At 46.8% G+C, this 15,983-nt stretch overlaps 1 protein-coding gene across 6 annotated transcripts in view; it reads right to left on the bottom strand.

The window, feature by feature from the left end:
- KIAA0753 (KIAA0753 ortholog) overlaps positions 1-15,983 on the bottom strand; it is a 64,835-nt gene that overhangs the window by 4,245 nt on the left and 44,607 nt on the right. For all 6 annotated transcript variants that reach the window (XM_062216940.1, XM_062216942.1, XM_062216941.1 and 3 more), the window contains 5 exons: positions 15,152-15,235; positions 11,267-11,452; positions 10,139-10,220; positions 5,290-5,410; positions 4,291-4,515 (listed from right to left, as the gene is read on the bottom strand). In XM_062216940.1, the coding sequence (XP_062072924.1) occupies positions 4,291-4,515; positions 5,290-5,410; positions 10,139-10,220; positions 11,267-11,452; positions 15,152-15,235 (698 nt within the window). The remainder of the gene's footprint in view (positions 1-4,290; positions 4,516-5,289; positions 5,411-10,138; positions 10,221-11,266; positions 11,453-15,151; positions 15,236-15,983) is intronic.

Genomic DNA, 15,983 nt, shown 5'->3' with positions numbered 1-15,983 from the left:
AAGACTTGTTTATTTATTTGAAGGGAAAGTGAGAGGAGAGGGGGGCGGGTATCTTCCATCTGCTGGCTCGCTCCTCAAATGACCACAAAGGCTGGGTTAGTCCAGGCCAAAGCCAGAAGCCCAGAGCTTCTTCCGGGTCTCCCATACAGGTGCTGGGACCCAAGCACTTGGGCCAATCCTCCACTGCTTTCCCAGGCACGTTAGCAGGGAGCTGCACTGAAGCAGAGCCTGTGTGGGACGCCAGGACTGCAGGCAGCAGCATGGCTCACTGCGTTGGCCCCCCCTTCTTAATGTACGCCCAGCGCAAGAGGCACATATGCTCCAGTATCTTGCTGAGAAACAGTGCCTGGGTACTAAGTTCTTGGACATCCTGCATCCGTACAAATACTTTTATTCTACTCTTATCTTTCAATTGATAATTTAGCCAAGCACAAAATTCTAGATTAAATTTTGCAAGTATGTTCTAGCACCTTCTAGCTTTCAGTGTGGTTATGGAGAACAAGATGCCAGCCTGATTCCTGATGTTCGCGTGTTTGCAGTTTTCACTCTCTGGAATCTCCTGTCAGCTTCTCCTTACACTGGGATCCTCAAGTTCTTTTCAGGATGACGTGCCATGGTGCAGTCCATTCAATTCACTATTTACAGTGGGCAACTGGGGAACTTCTTCCAGATAAAGACTAACAGCCTTCTGGGAAATCTCCTTATAGTATTTCTTTGGTAATTTCCCAGTTCTCCTTTTTACCTTTTGCTACATTCTGGAATTCCTATTACTTAGATTTTGAATCTCCTCAAAACAACCCTATAATTAAAAAAAAAATTTTTTTAATTATCTAGTGCCTTGGTTTTTCACTCTACTGCCTCAGAGACCTGGCATTTTTCTTTAAAACCTCTAGTGAATTTATTTCAGCCAAGACTTTTTTATTTCGGAAAACTTTCCAAGTTCCTTTTTTTCCAGTCTCCTGTTGTTTTCTTCTAAGAGCCTCCTTTAGCTCTCCGAGGATCTCACCTGTGGGCTGTTTGTTCTGAGTGCTTTATTCTGCTCCCCGCATTGCCTCTGGCTCCTCCGAGCTCTTCAATCTGGCACAGCAGCCCGTGTATCTTTCCCAGGTCCCATCGTGCGTCTGGTCACCTTAGCTATTGGCTCATTTTCAAGAATCGGAATTTCAACCAAGCCTTCCATTTTCTGGCGCCTGCATCCAAGGCCTTCACACACATCTCAATGCCTGAGTCTCGGCAAAGTTCTGTGTGAACACACCTGGCTCCTGGCTGCGCGCTCATCGTGCACTGAGCTTCCCTTGGTCTGCCGGATCATTTGCCATTTCTCTACCTTGTTTTCTGGATTCCAAATTTTGACTGATACTTCTTGTTTGCTGTCACTTATGGTTTCATGCCTTTGATTCTTTTAGTGGTATGTAGTGGCACAGGCATGCATGGAGATAAATACACATACATGTTCCATCTTTTTCAGCCAGAAATCTCTGTTGTTTTTTTCAAAACCAGGAATCCTCAGGAGTTTGCTTTCACCAGAAATATGGACACCTTAGATCTTCCCTTTCATGATCATTCTTTCACGTGCATCGAACTGACCCCCTCTGCCCAGTCTGAGGACAAAACAGGGGAAAGGCGCAACGGACAGAAGAGACAGGCAGAAGCTCACGTGGCTTCCCCTGACCCGAAGGCCGTCAGAAGAGAAGACCACTGTCTTTGAATATGCTTTGCAAGATTTGGTCCGGAAAACTCACAGTGAGAATCAAGATGAGACAGAAGAAATCATCAGAGCTAGAACATTGAGATGAACCGTCATGTGGTGTCAAAGGACAGCAGAAGAAAATACACGTAAAAATCTAGGCATAATCTAACGCCCCGTCCCCCAGATGTTAACCCTTTACTCCCCACAGGCCGAGGCAACTATGAACAAAATGTTATCATCTGACAGGTGGAAAGAACTAACTTCCCTGGCTTGCTTTTGGTTTTCTCAGTATGCCTACTAGCCTAACAGTCCCAGACAGACCGTGGGGATATGAGTGAGTCTGCTACTGGACCACATGTGAATCCATACGTGCACGTCAAACGGACTTCTCTTGCTCAGAAAACCCTTTAGAGCACCCGTTAAGACAAATGTGCTCACCACCCAGAACACAGGATCTTCTGTGCTTTGAAGGGTCCCCTCTATCCAAGAGAAACCTCAAGCTTAGGTTAACCCAAGGACTTAAACACAGTGATTGTCCCTGACCTTGCTTAAGAGGAAAAAAAAAAGACAAAAGTAGAAGAGAAGTGTCCAAAATTGTCAGAAGGGGGGAGCACTGGGCAGAGTCCCGAGTCCGCAGTAACAAGGCAGTGGAGAGGGAGCCGAGAGCTGGGTCTGCAGGGGAAGGAAGAGTGCAGGGTCGCAGAGGCAGCCTGCGGGCTGGGCTGGGCACGAGGAAGCTGCTGAGGATCTGCAGAATGAGAAAGCCTGCGGCCCGTCAGCAGCCGGAGGGACGGATCCACCCTACGCCTGGCAGCGAGGTGACCGTTCCTTCACCACCCTCACAAGAGGAGGAAAACACTCTGAAAAAAACACGCCAGTAATTGTACTCTCGGCCAAATCGTCAAGCAAGGGCTGTAGCTAAAGCCCTTCAATCAAGAGTGAGGGCACACTTTCAAAGGATAAGCTCCATCAAAACAAGAGAACATGGGCCGGCACTGTGGCGCAGCGGGTAAAGCCGCCGCCTTCAGTGCTGGCATCCCATACGGGCACCGGTTCCAGTCCCAGCTGCTCCTCTTCTGATCCAGCTCTCTGCTATGGCCTGGGATAGCAGTGGAGGATGGCCCAAGTCCTTGGGCCCCTGCACCCGCGTGGGAGACTTGGAAGAGGCTCCTGGCTCCTGGCTTTGGATCAGCGCAGTTCCAGCCATTGCAGCCAATTGGGGAGTGAACCATCCGATGGAAGACCTCTCTCTCTCTGCCTCTTCTCTCTCTGTGTAACTCTGACTTTCAAGTAAATAAATAAATCTTTAAAAAGACAGAAAGAGAAAGAAAGGAAGAAAACAAGAGAACAAACCAAGAAAGAGGAAGACAAGGGCACCAGGACACAAGGTATCAGATACGGTGATGACGAAGGAAGTCCCAGGCAGAGTGGCCACAGGCCAGACGGGCTAAGGCAGAAAGACAGCCTCCGGAGAAGTCAGGGTGGGGTGCAGAAGCAGGGGTTAACTGGTGGTGTGGGTCATCAGAAAAATTATGGGAAGAGGTTGTTGGCTAGTGTGTGGGGGAAAGTTCATAAATATATAAAAGAATAAAAAAACCAAAGAAGCGATGATTAACTCCTGGAACATGCTTACCACTTGTTTAACAAGGAAATATAATCACAGCATACTCCCTGCCTCAATGATGAAAACTGTCTTGTGTTTGTAATAAGGTATACTCATGAGGAATTTAAATATGGGCATTGTTTAAAATGAGCAGATTTGCACATCTTTTAATGAAGTATCTCCTAAGACTGAAGGCTGCTCCTTCAAGTATGTAGCAGCTGCAGGATCCTGTTCCGGGAGTCCGCAATGCTCCCTTTCCCGGGGGAGGAGAAGGGTTAATGGCAACGTGGCAGGGCAGAGGCTGCTGCTTGTGAAGGCGTGTTCGCCCCGACCACGGAGACGGCGTAACTGTGACTGCTCCCTGCCCAGCAGTATTTATGTGCTCCAAGGAGACATCACACTCACTAAGAGCAACGGACAATTAGCCCTGACGTGATTCCTGAACACTGCTCCTCAGCAGTTAGGGGCTGAGTGTTCATGTCTTCCTGAAGTCCCCATGCTGATGCCCTGACTCCCAGCTGACGGTATTTGGAGATGGGGCCTTGGACAGGTGGTTAGGCTCAGGTGAGATCAAGATGGGTGGCCTCACGATGGGGCGACTGCCTCTGTAAGAAGGGGAAGAGCCCAGAGCTCCCTCTGCTACATGAAGACAGAGCATGAAGGTAGCTACAGGCCAGGCAGAGGGCCCTCAGCAGACACCAAACCTTCCAGGACTCTCATCTTAGATCTAGCCTCCAGAAATGGGAAGAACTAATTTGTGTCCATGGTGTTTTACGGCAGCCCGAGCCGACAAGGGAGGGCTACAGGGCACTCCTGTGGGTGACAGCCCTGCTGTCTTATGGTCTCTTGTGGCTGAAAAAAGGCAGTTAGCAGAGAAAGCCCAAGAACAGCCATTACAACTCCTGGCCCAAAAGCATAGACTGAGACCACCAGGCTTTCTGGAAGTGTAAAAGGTGGCACCTGCTTCTTAAACAGGGGCGTGTGGCATCTCACTCACCTTTCAGCTATCAGCCACGGGTCGAAGGCGCCCACGGCCTCATGAGATACCATCCGGAGGTACTGCTCAAATCGGCTGCGGTAGTCACCAATGCTGAGCAGCATGCCCGGGGGGACCAGGAGGGGCGTTCGGCCTTCCCTCGGCCGGGAATCTTCTGCAAGCAAGTGGAGGGGAGCCCCTCTTTTCTCCGATCGCTCCTCTGTTCCCAAACTTTCATCCAGAGAACTGAGGATGAAGAAAAAGCAGAGACATTCAAAACCACCTGTAAGTAAGGCAAACTGTGAACTTACTCTGACAGCTTCCTCCCAAAGCCTCACCCTTCATTTCTCTCTCACACTGAACACAACTCAACATCCCACCATTCACTGCTTCCCCTTGTCACAGGACTGCCTTTCATACAAAAGAATTTTCCAGGAAATCTTGCAGTATTTATATCCATACACTCACAGGCACCAGGGCGGTGCTTCCACTGCTAAAGCCAGCTAAGTGCTACCCCATACCAAAAGGCTCCTCAAGTTAAAAACACTCAGTGCTCGCCATATTCATGTACTATTTTACTGAGACATCTTTGGAGTCTGGCAACATCTTACTTTTTTTTTTTAAATACTGATTTATTTATTTTTGTGAAAGATTTACAGAGAGAGAGGGAGATCTTCCATCTGCCAGTTCACTCCCCAAATTACCTGGATGGGTTAGGCCAAAAGCCAGGCTCCAGGAACTTCATCTGCTCTCCCACGTGGCTGGCAAAGGCCCAAACACTTGGGCCATCTTCCACTGCTTTTCCTAGGCCCTTAGCAAAGAGCTGGATCAGAAGAAGAGCAGCCTGGACATGAGCCGGGACCCATATGGAATGCCAGCGTCACAGGCAGCATCTTTACCTACTACGCCACAACGCTGGCCCAAGATCTTGCTTTTAGACAAGAATTTCTGTCTATCTTTGGGAGATTGTAGGAATTCAAATTTAACAGTGTCAAAGGCAACCAAACAGCCGTCACTCACCTGCCATTGCAGGGTCTCTCCAGCATGATATTCACGGCTCCCTCCTTGTGGGCCACTGTCTTGGTGATCCTGATCGGCTGAGGAGCCAGAGGCCTTTCATTTACTGCTGAGACTTTCTGGTCTAGAAGAGGGAAGGCATAACATGGCTGTAGATGACGGGAAGTCCATGGCCACATGAGAGCTGTGCTAGTGGCCAGTGACCTGTGAGGAAGTCACCTGCTGTCTCCTAAGCCCAGGGAGATGGAAAAAGTGCTCGTTTCAAATGCAAACCAGTGAAGAATCAGTTTTACACAATATGGAACTCCTTCAGAAGCTTCAGCCTGTTCTTGGGGAGGCTTGTCCAGGAGGTCTGTGCAAAGCCCCCGGATAGGCAGCTTTCTTAGGACCTGGCCACCCACTCAAGGAGCCTTAAAAGTAGTTCCGTTTGTTTTTTAGCCTTGAAATGCTTTGATTACCACTCACACCTGAGCATTTAAATGGCTGATTTAATTTGTCTCTGGGCATCACAGGGAAAATCTGCATAACAAGAGTCAAAACATTAATTTATTAACTATAACTTGCATGCTTAACAGCTCTTCTGAGATTTAGATTACTTCTAATTTTAAATGTATTTCACAGGAGAAATTCTGTCCTCTTTGGTAGAGGGAGCATCCATATGTCAATGACTTTCTCTGACTCACACTGATAAGCTCCTGATTTCTTACTGTCAGAAACACTGCTTAAGTCAGCTTTGGGGAAAGCATCACTGGGAGTACAACCAACTTTAGCTGTCAGAGGGTACAAGCTGAGACACACACAACCCAGAGATCACTCGAAATGTGATCTGTGATGTGGCGGAACAATCAGAACAATGGGAAACACAGGAGTCTTGCTATGATGTCATGGTTCTGGAACTTCAAGTGTCCAAGAACTCACTTCAGGTCTCAGTGTTCAAAGAGCGCCTCCTGGGAATGCACACCTAGACTGTGCAGAGTCACTGACAGTGACTCATGATTCGGATTGGCCTTGAAGGAAGAGAACACCAAGTCCTTTGTGTCTTCTACTGGTGCAGCCTAACTCTGTGGCCAATGGCCAAGCCATCCGCGAAGCCAACTGCCCCGTCCCGTTGCCTTTTCCTCTGCTTCCCAACAAAACAGCACTGAAATGTCCAGGCCGACTAAACAATGACTAGAAGGGGCCTTGCTGTGCCAGCCCCGTGCTAGGCACAGTGGGGGACACAAATGATTATGACCAACTCTCTGGCCTCACTGATTCAGCAGCTTCGTTGGGAGAGAGAAGACGCCTTCACAAACAACTCCAGCACATGGCAGAACATGCCAGAAAACGCTATGGGAGTTCACAGGCCAGGGACGGGGCAGAGAAGTAAGATTCCAACCTCAGGACAGCAGGAAGGCACTACACAGGACCCCATGTTTGGTGCCTCAGCTGTTCAGTGCCACGTGGGGATGAACACGGAGTGGCCATGGTGCCGAGAGGAAGAGAGAACGTCAGCTACAATGAGACACAGTGCTTGGAAACTCCAGGAAACAGCAAAGGGACTCGTCAGCATTCTCTTCAGACAGCTCATCTTTGTCACAATTTCATCTGGAGGAGGCTTTTCTAATACCCTACTCATATTAAAAAAAAGCCTGCAGGTGACATATGGAGGACTTCAGTTCATACAAAGTGGAAATAAATGATACACTATTTTGGTGCAAAACAATTTCCCATCCATCCATGGTTTATCCGTACTATGCAAGGCCCATGAACTTGCCTCACACACGTGCATTTCAACACTGCTTTGCACTACAATGAACTGACCTTTTAATCCTGTTTTCCACGAGCTTTCTGAAGTGCCCGTGCATGCTACTGCTGTCAACTTCCCACAGCCCCAGTGTCTGTTACATCCGTCAGTGAGTGAGTGCGGTACTGGAGCAGCCTCAGTTCCCTCAGAGGCAACGCCAGCCTTCATGAGGAAGGCAGGCACCAAGCGTGGTCAAGGAGGATCTGATCGGCGTCTCCCCAGGCAAAACTGTGACAGCAGTGAGGAGACTGCAGCCAGCACGGGCATATATGGATTGTGAAAAGCAAGCTGTCTCAACAAACGAGGCCAAGACAAGCGGTTATCCATCAGAAAGGAACAAAGAATTTCAGCCTCTACCTCAGACCACTGGCATTACTCAAGATGGAGCACAGCCTGAAATATAAGAGCTTAAATCACAAAGCTTCGAAAAAAAACAAGAGAATATCTTCTCAACTTGGGGGCAGAAAGGGAAAGGTTTCTTACATCAGAGAAAAGCAAAAACCATCCAAGAAAAAACTGGTTAGACTTCATCAAAGTTAAAAATGTCTGCTTCAAATAAAATGCCTTTGAGGGGCCGGCGCTGTGGTACAGGGGGTTAACCCCTGGCCTGAAGTGCCAGCATCCCATATAGGCACCGGTTTGAGTCCCGGCTACTCTACTTCCGATCCAGCTCTCTGCTATGGCCTGGGAAAGCAGTAGAGGATGGCCCAGGTCCTCAGGCCCCTGTACCCATGTGGGAGACCCGGAGGAAGCTCCTGGCTCCTGGCTTCAGATTGGCGCAGCTCCGGCCTTGCGGCCAATTGGAGAGTGAACAAGCAGATGGAAGACCTCTCTCTCTCTCTCTCTCTCTGCCTCTCCTCTCTCTGTGTAACTCTTTCAAATAAATACATATTTTAAAATAAATAAATAAAATAGAATGCCTTCGAGAACATAAACAGGTGGGGCACAGAAGGAAAGGAATGTACATCCACAAAACATCTGTGTGAGTGGATGCCAGGGCTGGGGACTAACGGGGAGTGACTGCTGACAGACACAGGGTTTCTCCTGGAGAAATTAACACAGTAGTGAGGGTTGTACAACCATGAGGATATTCTAAAAACTAATGAGTCATACACTTTAAAAGACTCCATTTAGGGGTGGGCACTGTGGCACCGTGGATGGAGCTGCCACTTGGGAAGCCTTATCAGTGCCTGGTTCAAGTCCAGCTGTTCTACTTCCAATCCAGGTTCCTGCTGACGTACATCTAGGGGGCAGCAGGTGACAGCTCAGCTACTTGGGTCCCTGACACCCATGTGGGAGACTTGGATGGTGTTTGAGGCTCCTGGTTTTAGCTGGACCCAGCTCTGGCTGTTGCAAACATTTGGGAAGTGAATCAATGGATGGAAGATCTCTGTCTCTGACTCTCTTTTCAAATAAATAAAAATTAAAATAAAAAAAAATTTTTTTAAATAAATCTTTAAAAAGAGAGAGGCAAGTTTATTTCGGTATGAATTTTTAAATAGATGCATATCCTACAAGAATATATTCATGGCAGACTGATTCCTAACAGCCTCAAACCATAAATAGTCAAATGTAAATCCACAGGCAAATGAGTAAACCACATGTGGCATATGCAGAAGACAGAACACTATACAGCAAAAAAAAAAAAAACAAACAAACAAACCATAAACTAAGCATAAGAACATGTGGTAGGATGAAAACTGGCCCACAAGATACCCACTTCAAGGTCTCTGGAACCTGTGAGTGCTGCCTTCTATGGCAAAGGGACTTTAGTTAAGGATCGTGAGATGGACAGAGTATCCTAGATTGTGGGCCCTCACAATAGGCAGGCAGAAGAGCTGACCGCAGAAGAGGAAAAGGCAATTGTGACGACAGAAATGGATTGGACTAATGAGGTCACAAGTTAAGGAACCGCAGTAGAAGCTGCAAGGGACAAGGAGCAGGTCTGCCCCAGGGCCTTCCAAAGAAACCAGCTCAGCCGCCACCTTGACTTCAGCCCATCAAGGCTCACTTCTCATTTCCAACCTCCAGAACTATGAAAATAAATCTGTTTTAAGTCACAAAATATGAGCCTTAAACTCATTACAAACAAAAGTTTGTTAGAGCAGTAAAAGGAGATATAAGTATGAGGGGAGGAACCGCTATATTCCAAAAGCTGGACCTATGAAATTTGTATTTGTTAAATAAAAGCTTTCTAAAAAAAAAAAAGAGATGTAACATAGATAAATCTTTGAAACACTACTGAAATCCACATAAGAGTACATACCATGTGACTGCATTTATATGAAATTGAAGTACACTCAAAACTAATTAAAAAAAAAAAGCAAGTGGCTGCTTGAGTGCTGGGGCACAGACAGCGAAGGGCGTGAAGCAACGTCATGAAGTGAGGATGATAAAGTCTACATCTGATAGACAAACACGTACCCAGCTGTAAAACCCATCGAAGGACATAATTAAGATCTGGGTGGGAGGAGGTGTTTTAGCCTGGCAGTTAAGATGACCACATCCCGCACTGGAGTACCTGGGTTCAAGTCCTGACTCCAGCTTCCTGCTGATGCAAACCCTGGGAGGCAGTGGTGATGGCTCAAGTAACTGGGAGCCTGCCACCCACGTGGGAGACCTGGCTGAGCTTCCTGCTTTCAGCTTTGGCCTGACCTGGCCCTGGCCACTGAGGTTTTTGGGGAGTGAACCAGCAAATGGGAGCTCTGTCTGTCTGTCTTTGTCTCTTTTTATTTCTGTGCCTCTCTGCCTCTCAAATGAAAGCAAAGTCTATGTGAATTTTATCTCAAAAGGAAAAAAGAACCAAAAATAGTGATTACACTCTAGTCAGTAGTATGCCTGCTGGATATTTAGGGTGAAGTGTATCCACGTCTGTAACTACTTCAAATATAAAGATGAACTGACAGACAAAGGGACAGACACGTAGATAGGTGATAAAGAATAAAGGAACATGTAGAATCCAGGCTTGGGGAAACGAGTGTTCCTTGTACAAATTTTTCTACTTTCCAGTATATCAGAAGCTGTTTCAGAATACAGTGTTGGGAAGAAAGTGGGGGAAAAACTTACCATTATTTTCTTCATGCATCCAAAAATGAGGATCAGCATACACAATTTTATTATATCTCTGGCGAACGGTCTCCTGGTATTTCTTTTAAAAAAAAGTTTATGAGAAAAAATGAGAACCAGAACTACTGAGGAAGGAAAAGTTCAGCAGACACAATCACGTAGCGTCAGACACGACGTTCACAGACACTGCCAGGAAAGGGCATTTGCCAGGCCAGGAAGCGATGAGTTCATGAGGTGAAGTCTAGAGCAAAATACAGTAACTGACAAAACCGCAATCCAAACCAGCACCGTCCACCAGAGCCTGCTTTGAGATACAAAGGTCTACCGTGTGCCCTGACCAGTACAGGAGCCACTAACTACGGACTACCTGCAGTGGGCTTCACTCTTAATCAGTGTGTACTTCAACAGGCTAATGTGGATGGTGGCAAACGTTTTAGACAGCTTAAGTCTGGACAGTTACTGCCTCCAAAAGGGAAATCAGTTAAAGACGGCCTATCCACAAATAACTGTATTCCTCAAAATATTCCTACTTAGCAGCAAAGAAAAAATGAAATATAACTGCATTAAAAATAAAATGGCAAATTGGAAACTGGGAGACCTAGATCCTCATCCTGTCTCTCCCAGAAACTTTTTTGTGTTCTTAGCCATGACATTTATTCCCTTACTGTACCTCAATTTCCTGCTCTGAACGATCCAGGCATTGAAATGGCTGATTGTCTGAGGTCTAAAACTTTACGGGAGAAGCGCTGTGAACACAGTATGGAAACTAACAAAGGTGACGCTGTCTGTGTTTTGACAGGGCCACACGCCAGCCGGGCAGCAGAGGCAGCTGCACAGCACATACAAGCTCATGGGTGGAAGTTTATGGGCCCACTGTGGACCACTCTGCGGTCCTGGAATTTGTAATCACAAATCAGTAGTATCAGGGGATAAGAATGGTCATTTACTGGGTTCTGTGTCAGATAGTGTGCTGACCATTTTATACCTCATTTTATGCTTCTAAACACCCTGCTTAAATAGAGAAGGTACATGATTGTGTCAAGGTCACACACTTGGATGGCAGCAGAGCTGGCCATCAACAGAGTTGAGTCTCCCATAGCAAACCAGACCAGCAGCCTCAGACCTTACTTCCATTTCCTCCATTCGGAGCATCATGGTCTCCAGATTTGGGCTGTCGTTGCTGTCCCCCAAGGTGGCTAAGGTTTCAGACCCCAAGATCTTAGCATGAGTCATAGCCCAGAGCTCATGAGCGGTATTTTCCAGAAAATCATCCAGCTGATGAGTGTTGTTGGCTCCAGAATCAACAGCTGTAGCCTGTAAAATAAGGGTGGGAGGAAAGGATGGGAAGGCAGCACAAAGAAAACAGAAAAACTTAAAGATAACTGCTGAGCATGACAAACCAACAGCACCGTGATCCCGCTGACAGACCTGCCATGCTAACACAAAGCTCTCCTAACTCGGTCAACATCAAAAGCAGGAACACTGGCACAATTTTTATCCTGGTGATTGATTTAAATAGCAGCATTAGCCAAGTAATACCATTACTGTCCATGCAAATCATCATTATCATCTGTTTTGCCAGTGGTTAGAACAAACATCTTCTCCTTGCTATATTCAGGAATATGTTCAACATTTCCCATGTCACGCACTCCAAAGGACACCACCACTCTTTTTTGGTTCAAGGCTTCAGTAAAAACATCTGTTCTCTTCAGGACTCCTCCTCGTGTGAGACTCTCTGCATCTATAAACTGCCTTTAATTCTGTCTACAAACACCAGCCCTTCTTGACCTTGTATCCTTTATATTCACAAAGCATTTCTTTTTAAGAATTAGTTATTTACTTGAAAGGCAGAGTTAAAGAGAGTGAGAGAGAGAGACAGAGAGAGAGACAGAGACAGAGAGATTCCATCGCTGCTTCATTCCCCAAATGGCTGCAACAGCAGGAGCTGAGCCGATCTGAAGCCAGGAGCTTCTTACGGGTCTCCCATGTGGGTGCAGGGTGCCAAGCACTAGGGCCACTTCTGCTGCTTCCCAGGCACATTGGCAGAGAGCTGGATCAGAAGTGGAGCAGCCAGGACTCGAACCAGCACCCACATGGGAAGCTGGCGTCCCAGGTGGCCTAACCAACTATGCCACAATGCCAGCCCCTACATTATTTCTTTTCATTCTAGCACATGTCTACAATCTGCTCCAAAAGAGGTTTTGCCAAGAATACCGGCTGGGAAAGGATCCTCTAAGGGTCTGCAATGTAGGTTACCTGACCTGTCTGAGTCTCAGTCCTCTCATTCGTAATATGGAAATAATCTTTCATTTCAGAGCCGTAAGGATTTCACAAGAGCTTCATGTGGGACACTCAGCACAGTGCCTGGCTTGACACAAGTAAGACTCAATGAATGGTTATCACTATCACGATTTTAATAGCCTGGACACAGCAGGTTGAGCCTCTGCTTGGGACACCCATATCCCATGTCAGAGCGCCAGTTCGAGCCCCAACTACTCCACTTTCCATCTCTCCTGCTAATGTTCCTGGGAAGCAGTAGATGATGGTTCAAGTACATGAGTCCCTGCCACCCACACGGGAGACCTGAATGGAGTCCCTGGCTCCTGGCTTTAGCCTGGCCCAGACCAGGCTGTTGCAAATAGATAAGAATTTTTAAAAAAAGAAACAACAACAACAAAAAACCACCTTTTAACAATTCACAGAAGAAAATATATTGATGCTCAGTAGAGAAATGAAAAAATTTCCAGCTTTAATCAGTTAAACAAAATCCATTAGAATAACCTATAGAATAAAATTATACACACACACACAGAGATCTAAGGATAACTCAGTTCAACGATCGGGCCGTAACTAAGTGTGTGTCTGCATGTGTAATACTTTGCATCTGTAATGAATGGAATACCGAGAACACTACGTGCTGGTCAGAGAGATAAGGACGGTCTCGAGTGCTGGTATGGAAAGAGCACAGGACACAACACAAAGAAGCACAGTGGTGCACAGTGGCACACGGCGCTGTCTGTGGAGAGGCTTAGCTCTTCGTATACTACCTTCCCAAAACTGTTTCAGTTCTTGGCCTCACGCATCCGTGGCTTTTAATCCTACAGAAACACACAGATTTGGGGAAGCTATGTTTCCAGTGTGGGTTTAGTTAATGCCACGAGCAGCAGCAACAGAAAGACGTGTCATAATGGTGCCCTCACAAGAGCTCTTCCTGACACCAGGGATCTCCTTGTCTGTAAGCAGATCTGTGGAGAGCTGCACTGTACTTGCAAAGTGTAAGTAGAATAAAGCAAAGATCTCCATTTTTAAGATCAGAATTTGTGTTTAAGGCCCCACAGCTCTCTTATGAATTAACACAGTAAGAAACCCAAGATTTCTACTTTATCATGCCAGCTCCCCTTGAGTTCGCTTTTATTCAGTCAATAAACACTGATTCCTCATTGTGCTGCTGGGAAACTCTGTGAGGACGGTGAGGTGCACAGCAGCCCGGAATTCTAAACAGGAGAGCCAGCTGCTTTTCTCGCCTAATACATGGTTTTTAAAGACCATTAATGCCTATTGAATAATTCTTATATTCATGGCTGATCATCTGTAGTAATAGTCAAACATGTCTATTTCACTGCCAACATTTATAATCACTTCCTTTTCCTTTCAGATTAAAATGCCATAAGGAGTTCTTCAATGTTAGCTTCATTATTTTGCTAGGAAACAAAAATAATTTAGTGGCCATGCTGCATAAAACACTAACCCACAACACGGCTGAATCTGCAGCGGTCCACCTCGGGCTTTTACCTTCCTGTCTTCAAGGCCTCACCTCACAGGAGAATGTTACAAGACACTGCTTTGATAACGTTGCAATCACAAAGATTATGAAAATAAGCTGCAGCCGAAATACTGCTTAAAAATTAGAAGCGGGATACGTTTTCAAAATCTGCTCTGCCTCCGTCCTCAGGGCCACCGGGATGGTGGGACCCCACCCCAGTGCCCGTCTAACTCTGACATCCATCCTGCTCTTTCACATCTCTGAGCAACTCGAGCAATGGCCATATTCCCAGCCTCCACAAAGACGACACACACACAGCCTGTACCTTCTGCAGCACAGCGCCAGCCGGCAGGAGCCACACACTCCCACAAACACTTACACCAAGTCCTCAGAGGAACAGCACAGGGTGGGCCATCAGTAAAGTATGTTTTTATTCTTCCTAAATACTTTCATTTTTTTCTGGGCCTTCTTTTCTCTCTTCTAGGTGAGATACTAGCCACCTACCAGGCACTCAAAACATGCCGTCTCACAATAAGCATTAGGCAGGTGTACAAAGGAAATTAGGCCAGTAACGAGTGAAAGCAGGCTGAATGAAAGGAAATGAGGGCAGCCACTCTTCAGCTGCAGCCGTCAACAATCGGGCCACACGGTGCACCCACTCTGTCACTGGGCGAAGAGATAAACAGCCACTGACAAAAACCTCTGGCTCCAGGGATGCCTGTATGCTGTTGGTTAAGGCTGATCTAAGTCATAATGCTGAATACACACTGTAAGAATTAACATGCCAAATATGAAAAATAATTTCACACCTTTTAAGGCTTATTTATTTGAAAGGCACAGTGAGAGAGAGAGAGAGAGAGAGAGAGACAGATAGAGACAATCTTCCCTCCACTGGTTCATTCCTCAAATGGCGACAACAGCCAGGGCTGAGCCAGGCCAAAGGCAGGAGCCAGGAACTCCATCCAGGTCTCTCACATGGGTGGCAGAGCCCAACTACTTGGGTCATCATCTACCATTTCCCAGGCACTTTATCAGGAAGCTGACTGGAGGCAGAGCAGCTGGGACTCAAACCATATGGAATGCTGGTATTATAAGCAGCAGCTTAACTCACTGCACCACAATCTAGCCCATTCCACCCTTCTTGAGTAGGATAATCTAGTGTTTGCAAAGCAAACTGAGTATCATTTTCTTCCTAACTGAAGACACTATCATGTAAGAGTACTAGAATCCCAACACCGGACAACACACACCTCCTCTGCAGGCTGGGCTGTCATTGGGTCCACTGAGGGGTAATCCTCCAGCTGAGTATCTGCTTCCACAGAAGAGCCGTCTCGCTATTAAAACAGAAGAAACACGAATTATAAGAATTTTATTTTTCTTTTTTCTTATAGGTAGTCATAGATAGTGAGAGAGAGAGAGAGAGAGAGAGAGAGAGAGAGAGAGAAAGCTCTTCCTTTCCATTGGTTCAACTCCCAAATGGCTGCTGTGGCTGGCGCGCTGCGCCTATCCAAAGCCAGGAACCAGGTGCTTCCTCCTGGTCCCCCATGCGGGTGTAGGGCCTAAGCACTTGGGCCATCCTCCACTGCACTCCCGGGCCACAGCAGAGAGCTGGACTGGAAGAGGAGCAACCGGGACTAGAACCTGGTGTCCATATGGGATGCCGGCGCCGCAGGCGGAGGATTAACCAAGTGAGCCACAGCGCTGGCCCCTCGGATTATAACAATTTATAACTCCTATTAGTAGAAATGAACTCTGCGACCAGAGTCACTTCTGTGTGCAAGAATTCATCAGTTTTAGCGACACAGCTTTTTGCAGAACTTCAAGGCACTTTATGAACACAGATGTCACGTGTTGGCCTTGGATTTCCACCCTTCTTCCCCTCTTAACTCTGTAAACACTGCCTGAGTTAGCTGTGCGCATCATTCAACTCCAGCTCCACGGCTCCCACGGTGACATCATCAGGATGGACAACCTGACGACCAAAAGCCCTCCTAATTCAATACTCCTGAGATTTCCACAGACTCTCATAATGATAATGTAACATTTCCTAAGCTAGAAATGCAAACGTTCGGGGACACAGAA

The sequence above is a fragment of the Lepus europaeus genome, chromosome 18, assembly GCF_033115175.1.
Source record: "Lepus europaeus isolate LE1 chromosome 18, mLepTim1.pri, whole genome shotgun sequence".
NCBI lineage: Eukaryota > Metazoa > Chordata > Mammalia > Lagomorpha > Leporidae > Lepus > Lepus europaeus.
Note: the sequence above shows the minus strand (reverse complement) of the source record. Positions and strands in the feature narration are given on the sequence as shown.